Source organism: Coturnix japonica, chromosome 12 (genome assembly GCF_054131305.1).
Source record: "Coturnix japonica strain WE chromosome 12, WE-NBRP24, whole genome shotgun sequence".
NCBI lineage: Eukaryota > Metazoa > Chordata > Aves > Galliformes > Phasianidae > Coturnix > Coturnix japonica.
Window position 1 is genome coordinate 12819564 of NC_140674.1, and position 24399 is coordinate 12843962.

At 40.9% G+C, this 24399-nt stretch overlaps 1 protein-coding gene across 1 annotated transcript in view; it reads right to left on the minus strand.

The window, feature by feature from the left end:
* Nucleotides 1–380: 380 nt before the first annotated feature.
* The window catches only part of LOC107318107 (IgGFc-binding protein-like), a 70159-nt gene continuing 46140 nt past the window's right edge, over nucleotides 381–24399 (minus strand). The window contains exons 72-104 of the mRNA XM_085513597.1: nucleotides 23747–23887; nucleotides 22900–23156; nucleotides 22712–22796; nucleotides 22537–22611; nucleotides 22087–22173; nucleotides 21705–21791; nucleotides 21323–21409; nucleotides 20941–21027; nucleotides 20569–20655; nucleotides 19851–19943; nucleotides 18608–18855; nucleotides 18144–18321; nucleotides 16911–17019; nucleotides 16326–16417; nucleotides 15591–15767; nucleotides 13318–13514; nucleotides 12892–13036; nucleotides 11927–12165; nucleotides 11257–11421; nucleotides 10725–10849; nucleotides 9701–9969; nucleotides 8820–9028; nucleotides 8237–8378; nucleotides 7646–7896; nucleotides 6919–7048; nucleotides 6049–6217; nucleotides 4671–4847; nucleotides 4129–4259; nucleotides 3212–3411; nucleotides 2152–2290; nucleotides 1696–1827; nucleotides 993–1107; nucleotides 381–660 (exon numbers count right to left, since the gene is read on the minus strand). Of these exons, the coding sequence (XP_085369723.1) occupies nucleotides 504–660; nucleotides 993–1107; nucleotides 1696–1827; nucleotides 2152–2290; nucleotides 3212–3411; nucleotides 4129–4259; nucleotides 4671–4847; nucleotides 6049–6217; nucleotides 6919–7048; nucleotides 7646–7896; nucleotides 8237–8378; nucleotides 8820–9028; nucleotides 9701–9969; nucleotides 10725–10849; nucleotides 11257–11421; nucleotides 11927–12165; nucleotides 12892–13036; nucleotides 13318–13514; nucleotides 15591–15767; nucleotides 16326–16417; nucleotides 16911–17019; nucleotides 18144–18321; nucleotides 18608–18855; nucleotides 19851–19943; nucleotides 20569–20655; nucleotides 20941–21027; nucleotides 21323–21409; nucleotides 21705–21791; nucleotides 22087–22173; nucleotides 22537–22611; nucleotides 22712–22796; nucleotides 22900–23156; nucleotides 23747–23887 (4982 nt within the window). The 3' untranslated portion in view covers nucleotides 381–503. The remainder of the gene's footprint in view (nucleotides 661–992; nucleotides 1108–1695; nucleotides 1828–2151; nucleotides 2291–3211; nucleotides 3412–4128; nucleotides 4260–4670; nucleotides 4848–6048; nucleotides 6218–6918; nucleotides 7049–7645; nucleotides 7897–8236; nucleotides 8379–8819; nucleotides 9029–9700; nucleotides 9970–10724; nucleotides 10850–11256; nucleotides 11422–11926; nucleotides 12166–12891; nucleotides 13037–13317; nucleotides 13515–15590; nucleotides 15768–16325; nucleotides 16418–16910; nucleotides 17020–18143; nucleotides 18322–18607; nucleotides 18856–19850; nucleotides 19944–20568; nucleotides 20656–20940; nucleotides 21028–21322; nucleotides 21410–21704; nucleotides 21792–22086; nucleotides 22174–22536; nucleotides 22612–22711; nucleotides 22797–22899; nucleotides 23157–23746; nucleotides 23888–24399) is intronic.

Genomic DNA, 24399 nt, shown 5'->3' on the forward strand with positions numbered 1-24399 from the left:
TCTGTTATCTGAAGAGTTTGATGTTGTCTTATTTTTCCTTTTCTCCACAGCCAGTCATGCCTTGCCAAAAGAGCAGAACTGTTTCCAGCTCAGCCATCTGTTTCTCTCCTGTTTAAGTATTTGGGTAAAGTCGTCTCATGACGACGTGCTTGGGATGCTATCATTAATTCTGACCTTGTCAGTCTGCTGCTAGTGCCCCTATCAGAGGTAAGGATGTGACAGTGTGCAGTACAACTGTGCTACTGAATTCTGTCTAGACTTAGTGCTACTTGAACAGCCTCTGTGGACAATACAGTGTATAACATGAGTTAAGACTTACTTCAGTTTGAGTGTGCAACGTGAGAGCTGAGATATATTTTAGATGAAAAATGTCAGAAGCCTTTAGTAAATGCAATTATTTATTTATAATTCTGAAAGTGTTAGAAATATTAAAATAAAAGAGCAGAAAGTAATACATATGAATTGAAAAAAAAAAAAAAAAAAAAGACAGCAAAACATGGTAACTACAGGTATGTGCTGTGGGGTTCATCTCGGTCAAATGCAGCGTTCACCACGTAGCCGTAATTGTGTTCACGTACTCCGTCACCTGGTGTATCCTCAGACTTGTGCAAAGATGCATTCCGTGCACCGATATTTACATTTGCCTTTCTGCTGTTCTTTCTGTACACAAACAAACAAACAAACACCAACAACCATCTTTAATTTCTTATCTGTAATGGGAGGTCAAACAGTGGTGTGAGTGTGTATGTCAGATTCTGAAGGATTCTAAGTTTTGTGGTAGTGATGCCTATGCTTTATGTAATAGGAATGGCACATCTTCATTCCTGTGGAAAAAGCTTTCCCTCATATTCCTCAAATGATATTTTGAATGCTGCACTTCCTTTCTGATTCTGCAGGTGTGGGAATAACACGAGTCTGGGGGTGTACAGAGGCTAAAATGAGTGTATGCGTCTTACCCTTGCTGAATGTAGCAAAGCTGGGAATAGTCTTACCTGAACAGATACACTGCAGAGGTGACGAGAATGATGACAGCAACCACTGCTACTGTAACTCCAACAGCGATGGCAACTGTATTGCTCTGAGAACTCTCTGGGATACTTGAGTCATCTGAAGAAGAAATAAGCCCAGTCAGTGTAAGCTAAGAGCACTGAGAACAGACGACTCCTCAATTTCAAGAGTGAAACTGCACTCTGTGGCATCTGAACAGGAGGCAGACGTGCCTGTCTTCTTGGCTTATACTGTGTTCTCTGACTGGACTGGCTCTCTGGAATGGTGTCAGACCAAGGTCCTGTATGCCCTGCTGAGCCCTGCTGTCATGCTTTCTAATATCTCTTTGCTGGGGGAGCTGTCCCCCTCCTTCTGTTTGAACATACCAATACAGACATGACCACCCACCCTGTGGCACAAGACCCAGTTTCTACCTGGAGGAATAGTGCCACTGACTTGTTTGAATTGTGTAGTGGAATATTTCTAGTGTCAGCCCAAATTTTGCCTGTGACTAAACTGCCCTTGAAAAGATGTGATGAGGTCCCAGACTAACCTGTCACCCCCTCCCACTGTGTTACTTACTGATTCACAGCATGGAAATTAAAAGCCAGCTTAGTCTTCTCCACAATGACACATTTTCTGTTTTGTTTTGTTGTTTCATAGTGGTGTGTGTAATTCAGACAGTGAAAACCAAAATAGTTTTATTACCTATCCTTTCAATGTCGCAGCTTCGTCCTGTGTACAGCTCTGTACATTCACAGTAGTAGTTGCCAGAGGTGTCATTAGTTGTTTCAGAGCAAATTCCATCATTCTGGCAAGGACTTGGCATACATGGTCCTCCTAGCAAAAGGAAGGAGAAACACTTCAGAATCTCACATAATCCAGCCCTGAGAGAACTGCTCTTGGTTAGATTACACTGCTACTGCTGGATATGCCCTGTATTTTAAGGCCTGTTAGTTATTTTGTACTTGATAAGAAGAGTATGGGAAACACTTTCTACAACAAAACATCAGGGAAAGTTCTCCAGTAACTTTACTAAGTAAGCTTATCATTTCTTCCATTCAGACTGTTGCAACTACCCAAGACCCAGAAACGTCCTGTAAGCAGTAACTCAAGACTTCTTAGCAGTGAAGGAAAACATGATAGGCTTAGTGGTTCACTTACTCCTGTAGCACCCACGAGTGTAGTTTGCAGCATCACAGATTTCATCCGAACCACATGCTATGTTAGAACAGGTGACGGTGGAGCTCTCTGTGCACCGGCATTTCTGGGAGCAGTCATCAGTGGTGAACACTTCTCCAATCTGGAAGATAGCAGTTGAATGTTAAAAAGTATGAAAACCAGGCAGGGAAACATGAATGGAACACTGTAGCCTTATGCTACTCTGATTCTTCCTGATGGATGACAACAGGGCAGACCTCTCTTTCTTGTACTCTGAATACAGAAAGCAAGCAAGCAGCTCATTAACCCATCTCCTTGAAACTTAAGGAATACTTATGAAAGTTTGAGGTGTGAGATCCTAGCCCCAGGTTGGGTACACAGACAACCAATAATATCTGTCTCTGGAGATAAAGTGGCAAATGCATCATATTGTGCCTCCAAGACAATGTGCAAAGATGCTATGTTTCACTTCTCTGGCAAGCCCCATTTGTTTAGTGTCTACCTCCTCCCATAACACCATCTTTACTTGCTTTAGGCCTTGTCTGTATCAAATCTCCAGTGCTGAAATGACTATAAAGCTTTTTATCCCACAGCTGGAAGGGTGGAATCTCTGGATTCCTCAGAATTCAGCCTTGCTGGGGGCTGTCTTTAAACTGCAGCCAGCATTACATACTCTCAGCCCCTCCTGTGCTACTCTTCACTGAGAGGAGAGGGACCATGGTGACCAACAGATTTTTTCTATAACTGGTGCATTGTAAATTTTAGAGTCTGTTGTGGCTGTTTACTGTAATAAAGGTGAAGAATTAACAAGGAGGTCAGAGTGTAATCATATGCTTCCCCCAAGCGCCTGCAGAGTATTCTGACAGGCAGACTTTCAGAGGCAAACTGAGTGATGTATTCTCTCTTCCCTTCCTCCAGAGACCAGAATATTATTAAATAAATGGCTCTTTGTTTCTAATGCAAAGTTACATGCTGAGAAGAACAAAGAGATGATCAAAATAATTAGCACAAGAAAATATTGTTTAGCACTGTGGGAGCTGTCTGGCCTGCTGAGACACCGTACCTCATAATATTTGTCAAGGTATGTGCAGCCACATTCTCTGTAAGGCACACAGTTAGAGTCACTAAGAACGTAGCCAGGGAGACATTCACAGCCTTCAGTACAAGGCAATTCACACTCAGAGGGGCTGGTCATGTCGCTGCAGGATGCAGGGCATGCAGTCACACATGAGTTGTATTTGCTGTTGGGTGGACACACCATCTCTGTAAGAATAAGGAGAGTCCAGTTATAACAAATTGCAGCTACACATTGCCTTTTCAGAGCTGTTTTGTAAGGGCAAAATGATGAACATACATACACAGAAACATTCACACATATAATGGTAATGAACTTATAAGTGAATGACTCCCAAATAAGAAAATGCATTCTCAAGGCTATTCATATGCTGTGCTCTGAGTCCAGGTTTTTACTGATATCAGATTACTTCTCACATCCAGAGTATCTATCACTGAAAGCATCAGAGTAGTTTCACAGCTCTGGGAAGTGCATTTCATTAGAAATACAAAATCCTCTACCCATGGGTGACGCACGGTAAGTATGGCCTGGATTAACCTCTCAGCTTGGGAAACAAAAATAGGAAGAAGAGGCTTGAGATTATTGTAAATTCTATTTCAGCATTTTTCAGTCTGAAAGACCAGTTGGGAATGGAGACATTTTATTTTTCTCACAGAGCTTCTCATGGCAGGGGAGCTGACTGCTCTGCTCCCCTAAGCAGCTTTCTAAGGTGGAGTCTAATAGAAAACATCAGCAGAAGACTCAGAGGCAGTGACAAGTGTGTGTGCTGAACTATGAACAATGACTGAGGTGTGAATTGACCTATGTAAGCCCTAAGAACCTTTGCTTCCAGCAAAAACCTCTAATCTTACATTTTGAGAGTTCTTTAGGCAGAAACCCCACTTTCAGTTTCTTCCTGTACTTACCACAACCTGTCTGTTGCCTCCAGCCTTCTATATTGACTCCTTGCTCCTGGCATGCCAGCACGTATTCTTTCAGATGGCGACATAATGTGTCAGTGCCATCTTCCTCCACACACATATCAAAGATGCAGTTCCTATGTGCAACATAAGAAAGCATTCATCCACTATACTTCTTATTTATTTATTGCTGCTGCTACTTTCTCAACTTTGCTGATCATCTGAATATCAGTGGCCTGTATTTCAGAGGCAGTGAGAACTGAGGTGAATGGGATCTGCAAATATACAGCATCTCAGAAAAATAAAGCAGCCTCTAAGAAAGTGAAACAGGCTGCCCAACAAAATTCTAGAGTGAGGAGAAATGTGGGCTTATGTTAAGAATCAGAATACAGACCCTGAAGTCAGTGGTCCATTTGTTTGCTTTGAGGTACCTTTACATTCCTCTCACAGCCAAGAGAGGCTTTGAAGTGAGCACCACCTATCTCTGTACATTACTTACAACTATATGAGTGCAGAGAAAAAACACCCAGGTGGCAGCAGACACTTACATGGAATAGGGCTCTGGTGAAATTGCAGAATGACAGTTTGCAAAAGGACCGTCCAATGCAGTCAGAATTTGACATTTAGAAGTGCTGTTTTCTTGCATCAGCTTATTTTCACTGCAGCCTTGATAGAGCCCTGTATCTGGTTCCTCATCAGGCTCATTTTCCATGGTGGTTTCTCGCCTGGGAATGAAGTCATTATGAAACACTCAGGTCTCTGTATATCCAGCATTCATTGCACTAGTTTACAAGTAACAGCATTTCTGCCTTGTGACAGAAGTGTCATCTTATTTCTCTCTCAGTGTTCATACTGAATGCGAAGTGGGTATATAAAGCAAATAAAAGATGTACTAGGAAAGTTCCTACCATTTCAGATATACATGTTTTTTTAAAACAAAAAGAACAGCTGTTGTTATCTCCATGGACATTCTATATGACACAGGTTTCATCCAGGCCACCTAATCCATTCAATAATAATTAAATGCTAGGCAGCTGGAATAAACCATTTCTTGGAGGTATGTTCACTTTCACTGAAGAGCTGGCTACATGCTTGAAGTGCCAGAATTCTTCTCCAGGCATAGCTTCCAGAGCCTCTCTATGCTCAACATTAGCCCACATGCTGCTTTCTACTATTCTGCTGGACAGGTTTTCACAGCCAAATTGTATCCTGATAGCTAATACAATTCTATTTACATATTGAAAAAAACCAAATAATATAATAATTTCTGTTGCTGGTCAAGCAACCTCAAAAACCTTTCAAAGCAAATTGAAAAGGTGGAAGGAGAAGAAAACTTAGTTCCCTGTTTCAGTGTTCTGTATGGACTAACTAGGACAGCATGGCCTGATCACAAATATCACACTGATATTTATTCAAAAGAATGTCCCAGGTTTTTTTGTAGTAGCAGAAAACATAATGTAGTCATGAAAGTAAGGAAGTTAGACACTTGAAGAATCTCTTCTGTGAGTAGCTGTGAATTCATCTTGATGGATTTTGAAGGTGCCTTCATGTTCCAGAGGGAGTAATGACACTGAACCAGGATCTGCCAGTCCATTCAGCAAATGATGCATTTAATCTTTGCCAGGACCCATGGGCTGGGCAGATACCTTATTCATCCCTGTGCCCTAGCAGTTGTAATGGCTGTGACTCCAAAGAAGGACAATGAACCAGAGCACTGCACTGACAGCTCAGGCCTCTTTTGGCAAGATGAGAAGGCACTGATATTTCACCTTAGTGTTGAGCAGGAAAAGTCCCCACATGCAGACCAAGGGAAGAAGAAGGAACAGAAACCTGACTGCATAGTTAGACCAGAATTTTAACTATGGCTTAATTTCATAACTTCCAGTGGCTATGTTTGCCAGGGATATTAAGTAGAAAATTAGGTACCTGAAACGAGAGGCTCTTCTTTTCACAGGGACCTTCCAGCTCTCACCAAATGCATTCACATTCTTCAGCCAAACACCATCGGGGTTTGTGAAGTCATTTTTATATCTACCGTCAAAGTTACCGCACAAGCCTTCTACTCTGTTGTTGTAGGTGTTGGCCAGCTTTATATCTAGGAAAGTTCAAAGGCAAAAATAGCCATTACAAAGAAATATTTTCTTCTGAATATATGGAAAAAGTGGAAAGGAGTATGAACTACCAAATTCCATTATTCAGACTGTAGCTGGTAGTGTGATGCAGGATTTTAAATGAATGGAAATACCATGGCTATACCACATTGTAAAGCAGTGGAAACTACACTTCGAATAGAGGAGGTAATGTGTTTTCAGCTTACATGAATGAGTTCTGTATGCATGATATAGAAGTCCTGATGAGAAACAGTAAAGAATGGGTTTATCTGGAACATGCTTGAGAGGAAGCATGTAAAAGAATGAAGTCTCAGTTGTTCAGCTTGAGGACCTCAGTCCTGTAGCTGGATTAAGCTGGGAAATGGGCAGATTCAGAATTTGCCCCATCATCCTGAGCTTAAAGTCATTTGCTTTTGTTTCTATCACTCAGGCCTTACTTAACATCTGAAGTAGTAGAACAATCTGACTCCACATACAATTCCTCCTAAATTCAGATGGATCTGGTTAGAGTAATGACTACTTCCATGAGAAATAATTATTGTTTCAGTTTTCTGGAAGTTCACATCACAGAGAACCACAGGCTTAAAGGGTGGAAATTTCTAATTTTATTTTACCTTCTTTGTAATGATAACATTTTTTGACATGGTGCATAAATATTCCTGAAGACTGTTTTAGTATCACTTACCTGCATTTTGATCACCATCGTAGCTCAGGTATAAGCCAAAATCTGTCTCCAGGTAAACTCTTGTTATCCTCTGGTATATATGAATACCATCATGGGGACGAATAGGGGCTCTCACCTTCACACCATCCAACTAAAAGGGAAAAAATATGTTAATACTTATGGTATACTTGACAAAATCATATGTGGCTTTGATGTAGATAAATGCTACAAAAGAACATCCTGCTTTTCTGGTTTTATGATAAATATATAAGATATTTTAATCCAATAAAAATGCAGTATTCAACTTTTAAAGTAACAATATCATATATTAAGGAAAGTGATCTGGACTCAGTGTTCTTACATCAGTATCACTCCTGAGAGATTTCCATTACTGAACAAAAGTGCATGTTTGAGCCAATGTATGCTATAATGGACAAACAAAGAGGGTAGAAACTGAGTTTTCCCAGCATAATCCACACTTGCTCCTACCACTGATCATATTTTGTGTGGCTTTATTGTAAGTTTTGGATATTTGTTATTTTATTCCTAAGAATCCCTAAAAATTTATCTTTCACTGCTTTAGAAAGAAGGAACACAACTGAAATCATGCTTTTTCTTGCCCCATAGTACTGTTGTAACAACACAGCTAGCTTTAATTACTTACATTCTTTAGAACAGTCCCTTAATTTATTTGTTTTCCTTTAAAGGAGAACCTTTGTCTGTGCTCTGCAGTCAGTGAGAGACTTACCAGTATCTGCTTGCCTTGCCTGAATCGCACTTCGTGATTGTAAACGTTGATGATAATCTCTTTCAGGTAAGTAATGCGCCGATTTAGACGAAGAGGGAAGTTCATGCCTTCAACACTGAACGGTGTCAGAGTATCAGGTAGGCCAGGGATGGTCTGAGTCAGAATATATGTGAATTTCCCTTGGAAGTGGTGAACCAAACCATCAAATGTGATATAATGTGGATCGCCTATGATCCGGCACATGCCAAAACCTGAAGAAAAAGAATTTCATTGCCTTCCAAACTGAATGCGTGAACCAAATTTTATGCATAAATCTGTTTAATACAGACTAAGCTGCCAAGATTCTAGATGTACATAGCTTTTCAAACTTTTGTTCTACTCCTCTTTACGAATTCCCCGTCTTGTACTGTAACTTTCTACTGAGAAATTAGGCCTTTTTTGTGCTTAATAATGTATCATCAATAGTATTGTCAGACCTGCCTTTTCATGTTGTAAAGTTTGGAAGTGCTATGGAAGAAAGAATGGACACTCAGATCCCTCCTCCTTCTCTAGTCCCCATGGAATAGCAGATGAAGATCTGCCTGCACCTACCTGTTGGATTGCACTTGTATTTTCCATTTTTGATCAAGCAGGATTCTTTAGAATCACATCCATAACTCTGACATTTGATGACACCATTCCGCTGACACTGACATCTTTTGGCGCAGTGTGGAGTAATCCAGGTCTCCCCAGCCTGGACACAAATTGTGTTATGTTACCAAGGTGCTGAGCAATAGAAAGTCAGTAGCAAAACTAGTGGAGTCTGGTTAGGTGCATCCTGCTGGCCATTCCACTATCACTCAATTCAGGTTTAATTTTATCAAGAAATTGGGAGGGGGGAAATCTTAGTCCATTTATCTCCCAAAAGGGAATTGGAACACATAACGGGAATGGGATAGACCACCAAATTAATTCTGATAAAGTTTTGAGTATGCCTCAATTTTTGCTTCAAGGTGCAAATTACCACATTCCTGCAATTCCTGCATCCTCTAACAACTTAAGCCCACAGCTTTTGTTAACCAAGTGAAATGTATTTAAAATGGTAGACTCTGAAGACTTTCTCATTGTGTTGGACACAGGACCAATTTCCTGCAAGTTCTGCAGTCAGAGATTTACCTTACAATAAACTACTCACACTGTAGTAATTGTTGTCATCATCCCTGCAGCCACAGTTGCTGAGAGGAACACACTTGTCATTGCTGAGCACATAGTTATCATCACACTCACAGCCCTCTGTGCATGATTCTGTCTTCTCACAAAGGGATGAGGCAAAAATGTCATTGCATGTTGATGGGCAGGCAGAGGCACAGGCTGTGTAATGGCTGTGGGATGGACAGGGCAATGCTGTGTGGGTGAAGAGAACAGAAGCAGTGTTATTAAACACATTAAGACAAATGTTCTTGCCTGATATCTTCAACTTGGCCTGTAAAACAGTAGTGTAGGACTGCCTTCTTATAGATCATTTTCATCATCAAACGATTTTTTTTTCCCCCCATAATTAGATGTTAATTTTATTAAATGGATGGAGTGTGGCACATACACTGGAAATTAATCCAAGAACTTGGCTCTTCATAAGCAACTGTCTGAATTGTCAGTGAGTGGCTTTGATCCCTGTGTTCAGTTTCCAATTTTGTTTTTTTATTTCTGGTTATATTACAATTATTATCGTTAGACTTGATGATCTTGAAGATCTTTTCCAGCATAAATGATGCTGTGATTCTATTATTTCTCCATTTTAGACTCACTGCAGTATCTCAAGACATTCATTTGGCTACCAAACCCACTCTAACTCCACACTATCATCCACAACTCATCTAGTCAGTATCACTGGGTTTAGTTCAGCTTGCAAACAGTTCAGCAACACAGCCAAGTCATAACATCATAACAACCAAATTGTTTATTTTGAAAAGTTTGTCTTAATTTTCTTTTATAGAACCTGTCTACCTAATACTGCTCATTGTCTTATGCTGTCAGCCACCCACTTTTCTGTTTTTTTTCACTTTCTTGTGCACTTACGACAAAATGTGCTATTCCTCCATGTAATGGTGACTCCTTGATTCCTGCAGGTGTCCACATAGAACTGAACTATGTCGCAGAGAGCAGACTTCATGCCATCATATTGACACATGTCATAGGTGCAGATCTTTATGAAGTCTTCGGGCTTCACCAGATGATGACATGCTTTGAATTTGTCTGATTTTAGGACATTGCACTGGCTTTCAATGATTGGTTTATTCTCACTGGTGCAAGGAGGAACATCATCTTCTCTCGAGTCTGATAAACAACTGCAAGAAAACACAGAAACAGCTGCACTTGAGTTTCAAAGACATATGTGAGACTGAAACTGGAAAGTTTGTTGCCACTGAAAGATACTAAATAAATAGTACTGGAGACTGCAGTCTTGTTTGTGTCTACAACTGGAAGAGTAGCAGCAGCAGATATGCATGACAATCACCATGCTTCTTCTAGACTTTGGTTACATGCTCTGAACCTGACCCTGATGAGAGGACTGATTTTCCAGCTTGACCTTGGACCTGCGTCATCTATGCAAAGTCATGTTGTGATACGGGCTCTTTGCTGGGCCTGGCTGCCACCCTTGGGCACCCACTGCTTGCCCTCTGTGGGCACCATAGCATGGGATTTGGCTGGTGAACCCATGGTTGTACAAGCTGTGTTACCATGCTAGGCTCTCTGTACTGTTCCCAAACTCTATCCTCCTTATCTATTATTAGTCTATCTATTATACCTATTAATATATTAGTATTTTCAGAGTAAAATAAACATAGGTTGTGTCCACACTGTATACTACACCAAAGCCTAATTGCCCAAGTGTGTTTGTGGATCAGTAAAATGGCTGTGGTTTCCACCTGGCCTGTATAGTGATTTCTGCTGGTGATGGCTTTTTTTTTTCCTTTAAGCTTTTAACTGAAGAAGAGAAAAATCTTATACACACTATTTGTATGCTACACAGTTGTAAAAGACAAAGCAATTAGAGGAAGACTGCTCCGAAGAAAGATGGAAGGTAGGAAGTAATGCTCACCCTGCATCACTGTCTTCTTCTACTTTCCAGCTATTTCCAAACTGAGTGACACTGACAATTGTGCCATTGGGCAAGGACAGATCGTCTTTATAATTGTCATTGAAGTTACCACACATGCCTTGTACCTGCAAGCAAACAAGAACCATACTATAAAAATAATCTGCTCTACACCAGCTTCCCCAGTTAGTTCTTAATCATTGCCTCTGGAATGATGAAGTTGAAACACTAATGACAATCAGTCTTGTAATAAATATTTCAGACATACTGACTGCAACAACAGAAAATAAATAGACACTACAATACCCTAAGACTTCAAGCCATTTAATTCTATAAGTATTTCCCTAGCTGGGTCATTTTCTGTTAGTTCTCCTCTGGAACACAAGGAAATTGGTGCGAAGAGAAAATAAATACAAAAAAATAAAGATGTGTGTTATGAAGAAAGATGCAACAGCAAAATACAAGAACAAAGAAAAATAAATACACAAGCAGTGGTTTTGAAAGAATACCAATATGTTTACACAGTAAATCTTACCTTTGAGAAGTAAGACTGTGGAAGGGTTATTTCCAGGTGGTCATCACCATCATATTTCACTATCACACCAAAGTCTGTTTCCACTACCAGGTAATTGCCAACATTTCCAATGGACACACCCCGCACCCGGTTCTCCACTGGGGTGTAAACCCTTTGGTTGTTCAGCTGGAGACATAAATCATTTGTCAGTATGGACAATTTCTCGTGAAGGCTTTTCTGCTTGAATCTATATTATTTGGAGTGCCGAAGGTTACTTGGACAGTTTTACATTCTTCACACTCACTATTACATATTCCACCTACAGGTCGCAAAAATCAGCTTTTCAGCTGAGGTGAGCTGGGCAGGGCTCTAGCTATAGGTGTGGTTGGGCTGACAACAGTTACTGAACTGGGGAGGTACATTCTTCAGTTCAGACAACAGTTCCCAGATCTGGAGGCTCTGGGCTTCACCTCCAAGATATGACTAACAGAACAATGAAACTAGAAGACATGCCTTGGGAAATAGTCAGAAACTTTATTTCCCCTCAACATCAACTTAAGGGAGGTGCCTGTAAATATTAAGGATATAAATACATGTTTCTTATGACACAGAGAGGTCATTTTTCCTAGAGCTACAATAGTAAGCTGATTTTAAGATAATTATTGCTGGAATAAGTAGCACCGACACCTACCAGGATTTCTTTGCTTTTCCGAAGGGTGATTCGTGTACCATACACATCTATGTAGACTTCTTTCAGGTATGTAGCACCTCTTAGCCCTCGGTCTTCATTCTTGCCAAGGATGGTTATTGGGTTGACATTGTGGCTGACAGACTTAACCAAGGTGTAAGTGCAGGTACCCACAAATGTGTACATCAATTTATCAAAAGTGAAATAGTGGGGATCTCCTGCCACCTGACATGTTACTTGGCCTGAAAGTGAAAAAAATGATTTAAGGACTTTGGACTAGATTTCACAATGGACTCAACTGACTACAGACATTTGTATCAGTGCAGCAACTTAATCCTCATCATTATTACAAGAAGAAACTTTCATAGAGACATTTCAGGTTCACATCAATGGCATTTACCTGGAAATGAGAAATTACCAGTAGGTATCTCCTAAATTTAATTTAATAATTACATACAAACTGGCAACTTGGCAACAAGTTAACCTGTTTATCTGTTTCTACATGCTGCTGTAGCCATAATGCATGCTAATTAAGAGTAATCCAGAGATTTCCTCTGTAGCAATTTGAGAATACATAAATATATGAATAGGAAAGTAAATAAATATGTATCTATGTACATAATTACATAAGAAACTTGCCAACAAACAGTCTCTCAGAAATGGCTCCCAAATTTAGAACTAGTATCACTGGTGATTTGTTTCTTGATTTTGTATGATCAAGACAAAAAGAATCCAAGGGTCCTTAGTGGCTCTTGGGCAGCATCAATTTTTGCAGACATCAATTGCAGCAGAAGGGAATCAGTGACCACAAGACAGATCATCATGTCTTCTCGTACCTTACCACTGGCAGGACTTAGTTGGAATTATCTTTGCCATCACATATGAAAAGATATTTATGAGAAAGTTAGAGAGAGAAAAGAATCTAATCATGGAATTGACACTGAGAAGATTTTTCTGGGAGGACTTACCATTGGAATGACAGCCCAGCACACCATCCTTAACACTGCATTCCTCTCGTACTCCACACTCCCAGGATGAACAACTGATCACATTATTAGCATTGCAAGTGCAGCGTTCAGTGCAGGCATGATTGGTGAACCAGCTTTCACCCAGCTGAGGGGAAAAAATATTTAGAGTTATTTATTGTAAGATAAATAGAATGGTGATATCATAAGGGACAATTGAATTACTAGTATTTGAATGTGCATGGTATATGATCATTTACTCAGTTATGACCATAGAACTCAGTGATCAAGAAGGCTGGCAAAGTGAATCATTTTTGCTACTATTAACAGTATAAGTAGCAATTGTGATAGTGTTTTTTCTCACAATGATAGCAATTGAGATACACTGTTTTTAATTTTCTCTCTTTTTTTCTAAATACTGTAACTTGCCTCATGATAGTGGTTTTTGTTGTCCAGACAACCACAGCTGCTTTCTGGCACACATGTGTCTCCGCTCAGAACATAGCCGTCCTTACAGAAGCAACCCTCCACCGGCAATGTACTACAGGCAGCCGAGGAGCTCACACAAGTAGAGGGACACCTAGTACCACAGCCTTTGTAGATGCTGCCTCCAGGACAGGACATTGCTGGAGGAAAAATTAAAAAATAAGATCATTAAAAAAGGACAAAGTTGTTATAAAAATTGTCCCAGTGTTTTCATTTTCACTGTTTGCTCCTGCAAATTAGGAAAAGTGTTGTTGGAGAGTCTGACACTGAAGAGTTCTGATTAGCAAGAATTTTCTTGCACCATGAGATGGTGGGTGGCATTTGGCAGTGGTGAGCAAGACTAGTAGACCACCCTGCACTTATCTCACATGGAAAGCCAAACATTGCAGGCTTGCCTTGAATGTAGGGCTGACATGACCATGCAGACCTAAATGTGCTTCGTTCTGTAATATTTCTTCTGGAGGTTTAAAGACATCCAGATGTGCTGGAAACTCGAATCGTGCTGGTTTTGGCTGCCTTTATTATCTAAATGGGATTACAGCAGCAGTGCAGAGCTGTCTAGTAGTTTTTCTGAAAACAGCTAAGCTGCGTTCAAAGCCCTGAGGATCACTAATAGGTGACAGAGGGCAGTAGGGAGGCCATGGAAAAGATAAAACCCCTAAGTATGTACAATGCAGCTATGCCATGACAGTTAAAAGTTTCTAAGGCATTGCTTTCAAGTTTCATCAGAATCAGAACCATGTATGTTCTTTCCTCTCATCTTTGGGCAATTTGAGACAGAAAAGAGAGAACAGGGAGGAGCTGGTTAGAAAGCTTGGGCTGGACAGGGAAGATATAAAACTGCAGGAGGGATCACATCTTTTCAAAGCCAGTTTGCATTGGATCTAAACCTCAATTTCAGCAGGACAGTGGAAAATAGTAAATTTAATAAAGCTTTAGTTTGAACCACAACTCTCAAGGCTACTCGTATCCAAGGATTAAATAGAGCATTTCACTCCTCTGAGCTCTGTTATTTCTTGACTGCCCAAGTCACTAAATTAAGGGAATAAAAGCATCTCTTCACATACCAGCTGGTATGTCTATGTTACTGCAGTTACTGTCTGAACACCTGCCACATTTTAAAATTGATCTAAAAATCAGATTATTTTCCATTGAGACCCCCCTGAGAAAATACATTGTGCTCTCACAGCCCTCCTGCTCCTCAGGGAAAATATTGTATTTCTCAGAAGTATTGAAGCATTTGTCCATTCCTGTGGCCTAAAAAAAACACCTAAATACTATTTATGTGAGATTCTGTGAAAAATCACCACATGCGAGTCTCATTCACTTCCATAACTACAGCAGGATCTCTCACTCCTGCTGGACAATTACAGCCAACACCACCAGCCATCTATCTTTTTCAGATTTCTAATTGATGTTTCATTTGAACTACTGATGGAAGGAGCATCTGAGAAACAGTCCTACTAATGTGACTGAGCAATCATCTTCTCTAAGACCGTAACCAAGCCATAGGTATTTAGGCCCTGGAATACAGCCTTAGGGTGCAGAGCCTGGAAGTCCATACTTTTAATCCGAGTTGAAGGCTTCAAAGCATATTTTCTTCATCTGTCTTTTTCTTTACAGACAAATGGTCAGTGCACTATCCTAGTGCTGACTGATGTATGCTTTTAATCAAAGGCCATTCTAAAATCATTCCGTTACCAAACTGAGCAGCTCCTGCCATAATATTATTACAAGCATAATTAGTCTGAAGATAAATGAAAATACTTCTGTAAACTTTCTAGAAACACCTGTTTCTTAAAATGTCTTACTAGAATAATTTTTGTCCAAAAGCCATCAGTGAATACTGAGAAATATCTAGAAAGCCTAGAAATATCAGCTACGTTTGCACTGCAGATTGTGGATTTTCAGCAAAGCAAAGTTACAGTTACTCTCCCAGTACAAAAGCTCACATGAGATTCAGCTGACTATAATTCAAGTTTTACAATAAACTAATAGGAAATTATAAATTATTGAAGAATGTATCCAAAAGTTCATAGAAATTATTGCATTATATAAATACTGGAATAGTACTTAAGGTAAAGCAGACTCATACCAAAAGACTATACTTGAAGCACTGCATACAATGAAATACCATACATGAAAAAAGATAGAGGAGAATGTGAAAAATTTGAAGATCAAACACAGAATAAATATTTATAAACCACAACACTCACGGCAAAGAGTAGCATTTCTCCACTCTATACATATTCCAGCATTGATACACGACTCAGCATAGGCCTGTAGTCCATAGCATAAGGATGTTGCCTGTCCGTCAGTAAAACACATGTCATAAACACAATTATTGAAGAAATTTTCTGGAGGCACTTTGCTGTGGCAATCCTTGAAGATTCCTATGTAAACAAAGAAAGATATACAGAGGACAGAAAATAAATGAGAAATTTATCACCATTATCAACTATAATCTGTCATGGCAAATGTATTGAGTGTTCTAGGATGACTTTGTCTGTTTAGTAAGTTAAATCAGCACTTGAAAATGAGCACATACAATAAAACCTGGCCCACTGTATCAGGCTTGTTTCTTCTCCCAGTGTGATTTACACAAGATAGCGTACATAAATTAGGACATGCTGGATAGGCAAGCCAGTAATTACAAACAACTCCAGGGCATCTCTAGTGTGGGAAACATCTGCAGAATTTCAGATGAAGTATCTATAATTTATGCAATGACAGTGCCCTCTGAACTATTTCATTTAGAAAGTAGAATGCAAGCCACTACAAATCAAGAGCACCTATGGTTTCTGGTGATCATCCTCACATAATCCACATGAACATCTTGCTACTGTCTCATCAGTTGACATATCTTGACCTATGAATTTAATTTTGGCCATTGGCACTGGAGATTTTATATAAGCTCAGAACAGGCAAAAAGACAGCTACAAGCATTCTACCTGTTGGGTCTGTGATCATGCCGCATGCTGTATTCTTCTTTGCTTCACTCTCCAGCACAGCATCACACTTGTCTTCTGTTCCAACAGAGCACCTTGGGAAAGCAAACAAAATGAAATGTTTATGTACATGTCCTATTACCAGATCTTTTGTGGAATTCTGGCACAATAACCCCACATAACAGAGTGAATTTTGTTACAGTCAGAAGACTTTATCTAGCTTCTGTGAAAGGATGATGTGAGCCCATTTCTGAATGACTGCCCTTTTCAATGCCTTTTGGGCAAATCAAAGGACTGTTCTTGCTGAAGAAAAGAAGAGCTATCGGATCCAGTAAGTTAACGATTTCCAGTCAGGGATCTGGATGGAAGTCACACCTCACTCCCATAAAAAGTTCTTGCTTTGGAAATCAAGGCTTAAAGGATGCAACCTCTCTTCTCATTCCTGCTTTAATAAGAAGAGGAATTTCCCTGCTTCCAATGGGCAATTGGAAGATGCAGAATAGTTCCCAGATGAAAAAGCCAGTGTGTGGATAGATATTTGATTTCATAGAGTTTGATTAGGAAATGTGATTGGATTCCTGTACATACATGGTGTTATTCTCAGGTACAAGCCAGCTTTGTCCAAGCTCATTGGAATTACTTGCAGTGTCACCATTAGGCTTTATGTTGTCATCATTTGGATCACCATTATAATTACCTGTGAGGGTTAAAAAAAAAAAAAAAAAAGTATTTATAAGATACATGAAGTTCGCAAGAACAAACACAGGTTTCAGGCTATAAAAGAAACTGTGTGAAGTAGCAAGAGAATATATCCAATGCCAATGTGCACTGGGTAAAATAAGAAGAGCACTTGTGTTTGGATCTCATCTGTAGTGTTGGACTAAAAATCAAATAGTATCATTTACATCATTACATCCTTGGGTAGGTTTCCTGAGTTGAAAGTGAGAAACAACCACACAGAGATAATTTATCTAGAACATTTCAGATGATCTAGATCAAAGAATAATAAGAAAATCAGAAACTCATAAGACAAGCTACTATTACAATTTCTACAATCCCATTTCCATCCTGAGGTATGTTTTGTGTAATCACCTGGATTACAGAATGTTGTATCAACTAAACCTGCTCAGATTCAGGCATTGCCAACATAACTGATGAAAAATGACTGATTGCTACTAATTCCAGTTGCACCCCACTCTCATTAGCTACATAAACTGTGACTCTCAGTTACTTTGTGTTTTTACTGTAGAAGAATTTCTTACAGAATGTAGTAGAATGTATCCTTTGTGTCTGACCAGCTCTTTCTCAAAGGACTCTCAAAGGATTCTATCTTCAGTGTTGTATATGCCTCTTAATGTTTTGTGGCATTTGAGTTTTTGAAATTACTTATGGTTTTTTCTTTTTCTTTTTCTTTTTTTTTTTTAACTTATTCATCAAGTCTGTCATTTGAGGATCATCCCTACTTGATCCCTTCATTGCTTTGTTTTACTCTAGACATTACTTATCTAAGGTAGAATATAATCATTACTCACTCTAATTTACACTTATTAGTGAGTTTTGTGTTTGTTTTTATTTTTAATCCAGCTAAAAATATTATCCTTAGTTATACTTCAAGGCATTTCAGACAGATAACATATCACTAGATACTTTGTAACAGTGTGCAGAGACTGAAAAAAATCAGTATTTTTACTTTGCTGCTGTAAATTCTAGTTCTCTTGGTAAATGGTAGTTTTATATAGATTAAGTATGACACTAGGAAAAAAGATTAAGTAACCACCAGTCTATACAACTCATTAAAAAGAGATTAGGTCTATGACTTACCACACAGGCCACAGAGCAGACCCCTGTAATCAGATGGCACAGATACTTCTGCATAGTGATTTCCATCAAATCTCACCCACAGTCCAAAGTCAGTTTCCAAGAGAACATAACCACCACTGTTTTGAATACTGATCTTCTTTTCAATAAATATGGGTAGATTCATTCTGCTGCCATTCACCTACACAGCAAGTTGTAAAAGTTAGTGTATGGCTGCTGGAACTCATTCAACTACAAGCAACTGGAATAGCTTAGTGAAAGATGTCATTTTGTGCACAAAGAGAATGGGACACAATTAGATAATATTTTATCTTAGCAAAGTTTTTAAAAATCTCTTTAGAAGAGGTGCATGTATCCAATGACAAGAGAAAAATTACAATAAATTCTACAAAAAACAAACAAAAAAACCCCAGGTCTTTATCATCTTCATGTTAGTTTAAAACTATTTTAAACAAGTATTTTCTTACATTCACTTTCTTGTTTTTCAGCAAAGAAATCTGGTAGCCATAGACTTCCACTTGCACTGACTTCACGTAAGAGACTTTGGTGTTGGATCCTCTGTGCTCATTTGTTGTGGACACATCAAAGTATGGAATATTCTGAGAGATATTACACACTTTGGAGAGGGTGTAAGAACAGTTTCCCATGAAATTATGAACTTTGTGGTCAAAAGTGTTGTAATGTGGATCCCCAGAGGCACTGCAGGAAGCACGGCCTGGGAAGAAAGACAGAACAGTTTCCTCTGAATCTCTGCTGTAAATGCTGCAGTCACTTTGTTTTACTTCCTAATTGCTGCTCAGTTGCAATAGATGGCTTCAGTTGAGAACAGAGTACAAAGGAGGTATGCAAGCTTTCCAGAGGAGAGAACACCCTTCTACCTTAACTGAAAATCACCCACATTCTGTGGCAATTCATGAAGTGCAAGTCATCTGATCCAGAGACTCATTTTCTGCATATTAGAGACACACCATATGAAACATGATACCTAGGAGTTGATATGAGTCAAGAACATCCAACTAAATAGGACTTTCATGCCAATAACTATACTGAAATTTAAAACAAGACATTCCAAAACCTGGGATAGACTCTTGTCTTTGTACTCCAAAAGAGTATGTACTCCAGTGTACCAGAAATCTCTGCTAGAGGCCAATGAAGAAATATGAACAAAAGGATATTAAGACATCAGAATATAAAGCAGAACAGTGAATTTGTAGTGGTCAGTTCTGAAAGGCTATCACTGAATATATGGAAAGAATCTACTCAAAAACTTTACAAGACTGGCTCTTCTGTTTTGGAAGCTGGAATGAACTGTTGCACTACCAGCTGTCTAGAGTTCTGCAGTCATATCAATTATGGAAATTAAAGAAAACATCTGAAGCTCCAGCATAACTCTGTTACTTCAGCTGTTAAGCCTGAAGTAAGAAAACTGAACAGGTAAAATAAGTAAAAAGAAATAAGAATGGGAATTTAATAAATAAATAAATAAATAAATAAATTGAGCTTGGCTGGGGTATGGATGGCATTTGTGAAGGCTTAGTTGAAGTGTAAGGCAGTGGGCTTTGAGGTTGATGGAACTGCAATAAGACAAAGCTAAAGGAGGTCTGAGTCACCATGGGATATTTGCTCCACGCACCTGATACAAATTATATTAAGAATTCCACATAATGACAAAAATTATCACAGATAGAGATGGCAAAGTGAAAAACTCACCTGAACTTGGTGAAGGTGTTGTTGGAGTTGGTGGGTGTGGAGGTGTTGTTGTGTTATCTGGCAAGGGTGGCTGAGGTTTTGGAGTTGATGGACCTATTGCACGAGAGGTTTAGCAGAAATTAGAATTAATAAGCAGTTTTACCCCTGAAGATAGTATGTCATTTGCAAACAACCCAGTGCCATGACAGAATTTACCCAGGACAAGGTACACATAGTAACTATTCTAAAAAACTGTGCTACTGTTGATCACAGCCTGAGCCTCTAACAAACCACCTGAGGCAAGTAATGAGTCAGCTACAGGAGCACAGGTGAAGGTAATTCAGCTGTGCTACCAGAAAGAGTGTAGCTTGGCTCCACCTGTCCCAGGTCTCATTTAAGGCCTGACTACCAATAAGGCAGGATCTCTCTCTGGAGATCACTCCTTTGCAGAGTTTAGTGAGAATCTTCAACAGCAGTGAGCATTTACCAAAGATTTTCTTTCTATCATGATAATCATTCATGCAAAACATCTGTTTAACCTCTGTTTACCTATTGATTGTATAACTGTACATTTGAATAACTGTACACACACAAATAATCTCTCATCACTATGTCTGAGGGAAAAGGAAACTGTAAGTAACTGACTGCAGTCATTCCAAACCCTAGATGTGGGTATGGAAGGAATCCAAAAAAAGAGTTGTCAGAAGCATTACAAAATGGGGGTGGGTAACAACAATACCTGAGCTTGGTGTGGTTGTTGCTGGGTGTGGAGGTGGCGTTGTGATGCCTGGCAAGGGTGTCCCAGGTTTTGGTGTTGATGGACCTTCTGCAGGAGATGGATAATAGAGCTTAGAATCAACATGCTGTTATATTTCCAGGTGCCAGTACACCCTTCCCAAACACCCCAGTGCCTTGACAATGGAGGCACTGGACAGAGTATAAACAGTGACTATTGTAAGAAAATCTATCAACCCTAATACAGTCCCGGCAGCAAGGTTGGGGGAAAAGGAAACTACAACCCATTTACTACAGACATTCCAACCCTTAGCTATAGAACTTTATTGAAACCGACAAAAGTGTTATCAGAATTAGTACAACATGAGTATGGTACCTGAGCTTGGTGTTGTCGTTGCTGGGTGTGGAGGTGGCGTTGTGATGCCTGGCAAGGGTGTCCCAGGTTTTGGTGTTGATGGACCTTCTGCAGGAGATGGATAATAGAGCTTAGGACCAACATGCTGTTATATTTCCAGGTGCCAGTACACCCTTCCCAAACACCCCAGTGCCATGACAATGGAGGCACTGGACAGGGTATAAACAGTGACTATTGTAAGAAAACCTATCAACCCTAATACAACCCCAGCAGCAAGGTTGGGGGAAAAAGAAACTACAACCCCTTTACTACAGACATTCCAACCCGTATCCATAGAACTTGATGGAAACCAACAAAAGACTTGTCAGAAGAAATACAAAATGTGCTCTAGTTCTGACGATACCTGAGCTTGGTGTAGCTGTTTCTGGGTGTGGAGGTGGCGTTGTGATGCCTGGCAAGGGTGTCCCAGGTTTTGGTGTCGATGGACCTTCTGCAGGAGATAGATAGTTGAGCTTAGAACCAACATGCTGTTATATTTCCAGGTGCCAGTACTCCCTTCCCAAACACCCCAGTGCCATGACAATGGAGGCACTGGACAGAGTATAAACAGTGACTATTGTAAGAAAACCTATCTACCCTAATACAGTCCCAGAAGCATGGTTGGGGGAAAAGGAAACTACAACCCCTTTACTACAGACATTCCAACCCGTATCCATAGAACTTGATGGAAACCAACAAAAGACTTGTCAGAAGAAATACAAAATGTGCTCTGGTTCTGACGATACCTGAGCTTGGTGTGGTCGTTGCTGGGTGTGGAGGTGGCGTTGTGATGCCTGGCAAGGGTGTCCCAGGTTTTGGTGTTGATGGACCTTCTGCAGGAGATAGATAATAGAGCTTAGAATCAACATGCTGTTATATTTCCAGGTGCCAGTACACCCTTCCCAAACACCCCAGTGCCTTGACAATGGAGGCACTGGACAGAGTATAAACAGTGACTATTGTAAGAAAATCTATCAACCCTAATACAGTCCCAGCAGCATGGTTGGGGGAAAAGGAAACTACAACCCATTTACTACAGACATTCCAACCCGTATCCATAGAACTTGATGGAAACCAACAAAAGACTTGTCAGAAGAAATACAAAATGTGCTCTGGTTCTGACGATACCTGAGCTTGGTGTTGTCGTTGCTGGGTGTGGAGGTGGCGTTGTGATGCCTGGCAAGGGTGTCCCAGGTTTTGGTGTTGATGGACCTTCTGCAAGAGACAGCAAGTAGAGATAAGATGCAAGATGCCATTAATTTCTCGCCACTGATAAAAGTTACGAAAACATCCCAGTGCCATGATAGTGGAGGCACTGGACAGAGTTAGCAAACAAAATGCTTAAAATTAAAGCGGTATCCCAGGAGCACTGTTGAATTAAATGAACCATGATAAAAACACAGAGATATAATACCTAAGATTTACAACTTCACAGCATTGTTACTTTTATGTAGCCCATTAAAAATACGCAGGAAGGTTGACAGAAACCTTGAGGTTACCAACATCTCCTTCTAGCTCTTCTCCCCTTTCTAGAATGCTAAAAGCACTGCAGCCCTGTGACCACACTCCTCCATTCACCTGGCTGTGGTGCTGGTGTGGATGTTTCTGTCTCAGGTGTGGTGGTGCCGGGGCCTGGTGCTGGGGTCACATCGCCTGCAAAAGACAACATGGCACATGCCAGTCAACCCTCCTTGCCCACGACCTGTTCATGGCACAGGAAGCAAGCTGCCTTTCCCCAGGCAGTGTCACGTACCTGGACAGTATCCCTGTTCAATGGACAGATCATCCAGTGCCACGTCACTGCGGAAATCTTCTCCCCATTCTCCCTCAAGGACAAGCTAAGGGAAAGGTTGGTTTCCTCCATTAGCTCCGGCCATATGCTCCAAGTGGCATGTCACAGCACTCTTTGCATCAGATGGCAGTTAGAACCCCTGTCCTTACCTGCAAGTTTCCGGTACTGTGCACTGTGACCTCTCCCAAGATCCATCTGTCCCCGTGGTTCCCGACGCTTTTCCAGACCTCCACTAGCTCTCCGTCCCGAGACACGTACACCCGCAGGGCCATGGTTTCAGCCACTCCGTACATGTGATACCAGAAGCGGAAGCAGTGTGCTCCCGTTGAATTGCACACCGGGCTGACCAGCTGTGACACAAAGCCGGGGTAGGGATCGCTGCCATGCAGGTAGATGTAGTAGCCATCTGAAACAAAGCGCCGGCCACGCCGTCATGCAACATCAAACCTTCACAACACTCCCAGGGAAAACCCCAGTGCAGTCTTGGGAGCATATCCTCTGGCAGTTCGAGGCAGGGAAAGGGAGGCAAGAGCAACAGATTGTTCTTCCCTTGCCACGGTTCCCTCAGCCCTAAGTTTCTAATCAAACAGGTTCTCTGGGCCCTGGCAGCTCTATGGCTTGATACGAGCAACAGCGTCAGCTCCAAAGCATCCCCTCAGTCCTACTATGGCTCTGCAGCTTTGGGGGGCACTCTCCATTGGCTCCTGGAGAAGCCAGCGTCCCCTAAAAGAAACCCGTTCCTGCTTCCCTGAGATGGCCCAGCGCCACGTTTTCTACTCCTTGCCTGGCAGAGCCTTCCCTGCTCTGATTGTACCAGTCTGAGCAGAAAAGCTTCTTAAAAGTAGGCTCTGACCCTGGGGGAGACTGCTACAAAGGCCTCCGGATCAAGGCCAGGGAACGTATGGTTTGTATTTTCTCTTAGAAGACGTTTGTCACCACCTTCCCGGGGACGCTTCTCTGCTTGGATGACTGCCGTGTGCTGTTTGATGTTCCTACCTCCAGTTGTGTGGTCAAAGGAAGGGCCGGTATCTGGAGACGGCGTTGGTCCCTTGTGCCTTATCCAGTCAATGCTGCTGGACGGTTCCTGGACCCACTCACAGAAGTCGACGTCAAACGTGCAGGTGAAGTTGCAGGCTGCTGGATATGGAGCAGAAAGGAAAGCAGAGTTTTAAAAATGAGAGTGGGCAAACCTTTCCCCAGTGTCCAACGGGGCAATCCAATATCCCCGGTGTGATTACGGTCAGGTGAGGATGGCCAACCAAATGCAATGTAGGCAGCGTGCTTGTGTAGCAGAGAGCAATCTGAGGACAGGCGGCCAGTGGAGGAAGGTTGTTTTCTAGACAGTGCCTCCACCCCGGGCACTGCACAGTGTTCCTTGCTCAAGGCTTCTTCCTTTCTCCCTCAGTTTCCTCCGAGTCCCCCTGGCTTCTTTTCTCCACCTCTACTTGTGCTATCTTGCTGAGTCTCCTGGGAGGGGTGGGGCTCTCTCCTGGGCTCAGTACTAGCAATCATTTCCCACAGCTTTAAAGCCTTTCTAACTGAGAGTGGAAGAAGCACTTCAAGTCAGAGAGGCAGCAAGTCTCAAGTCTCTTGATGTGCAGTGTGTTATCACAGCCCAGTGTCCCTCAGGAAATGCTTGTCTTTATAAG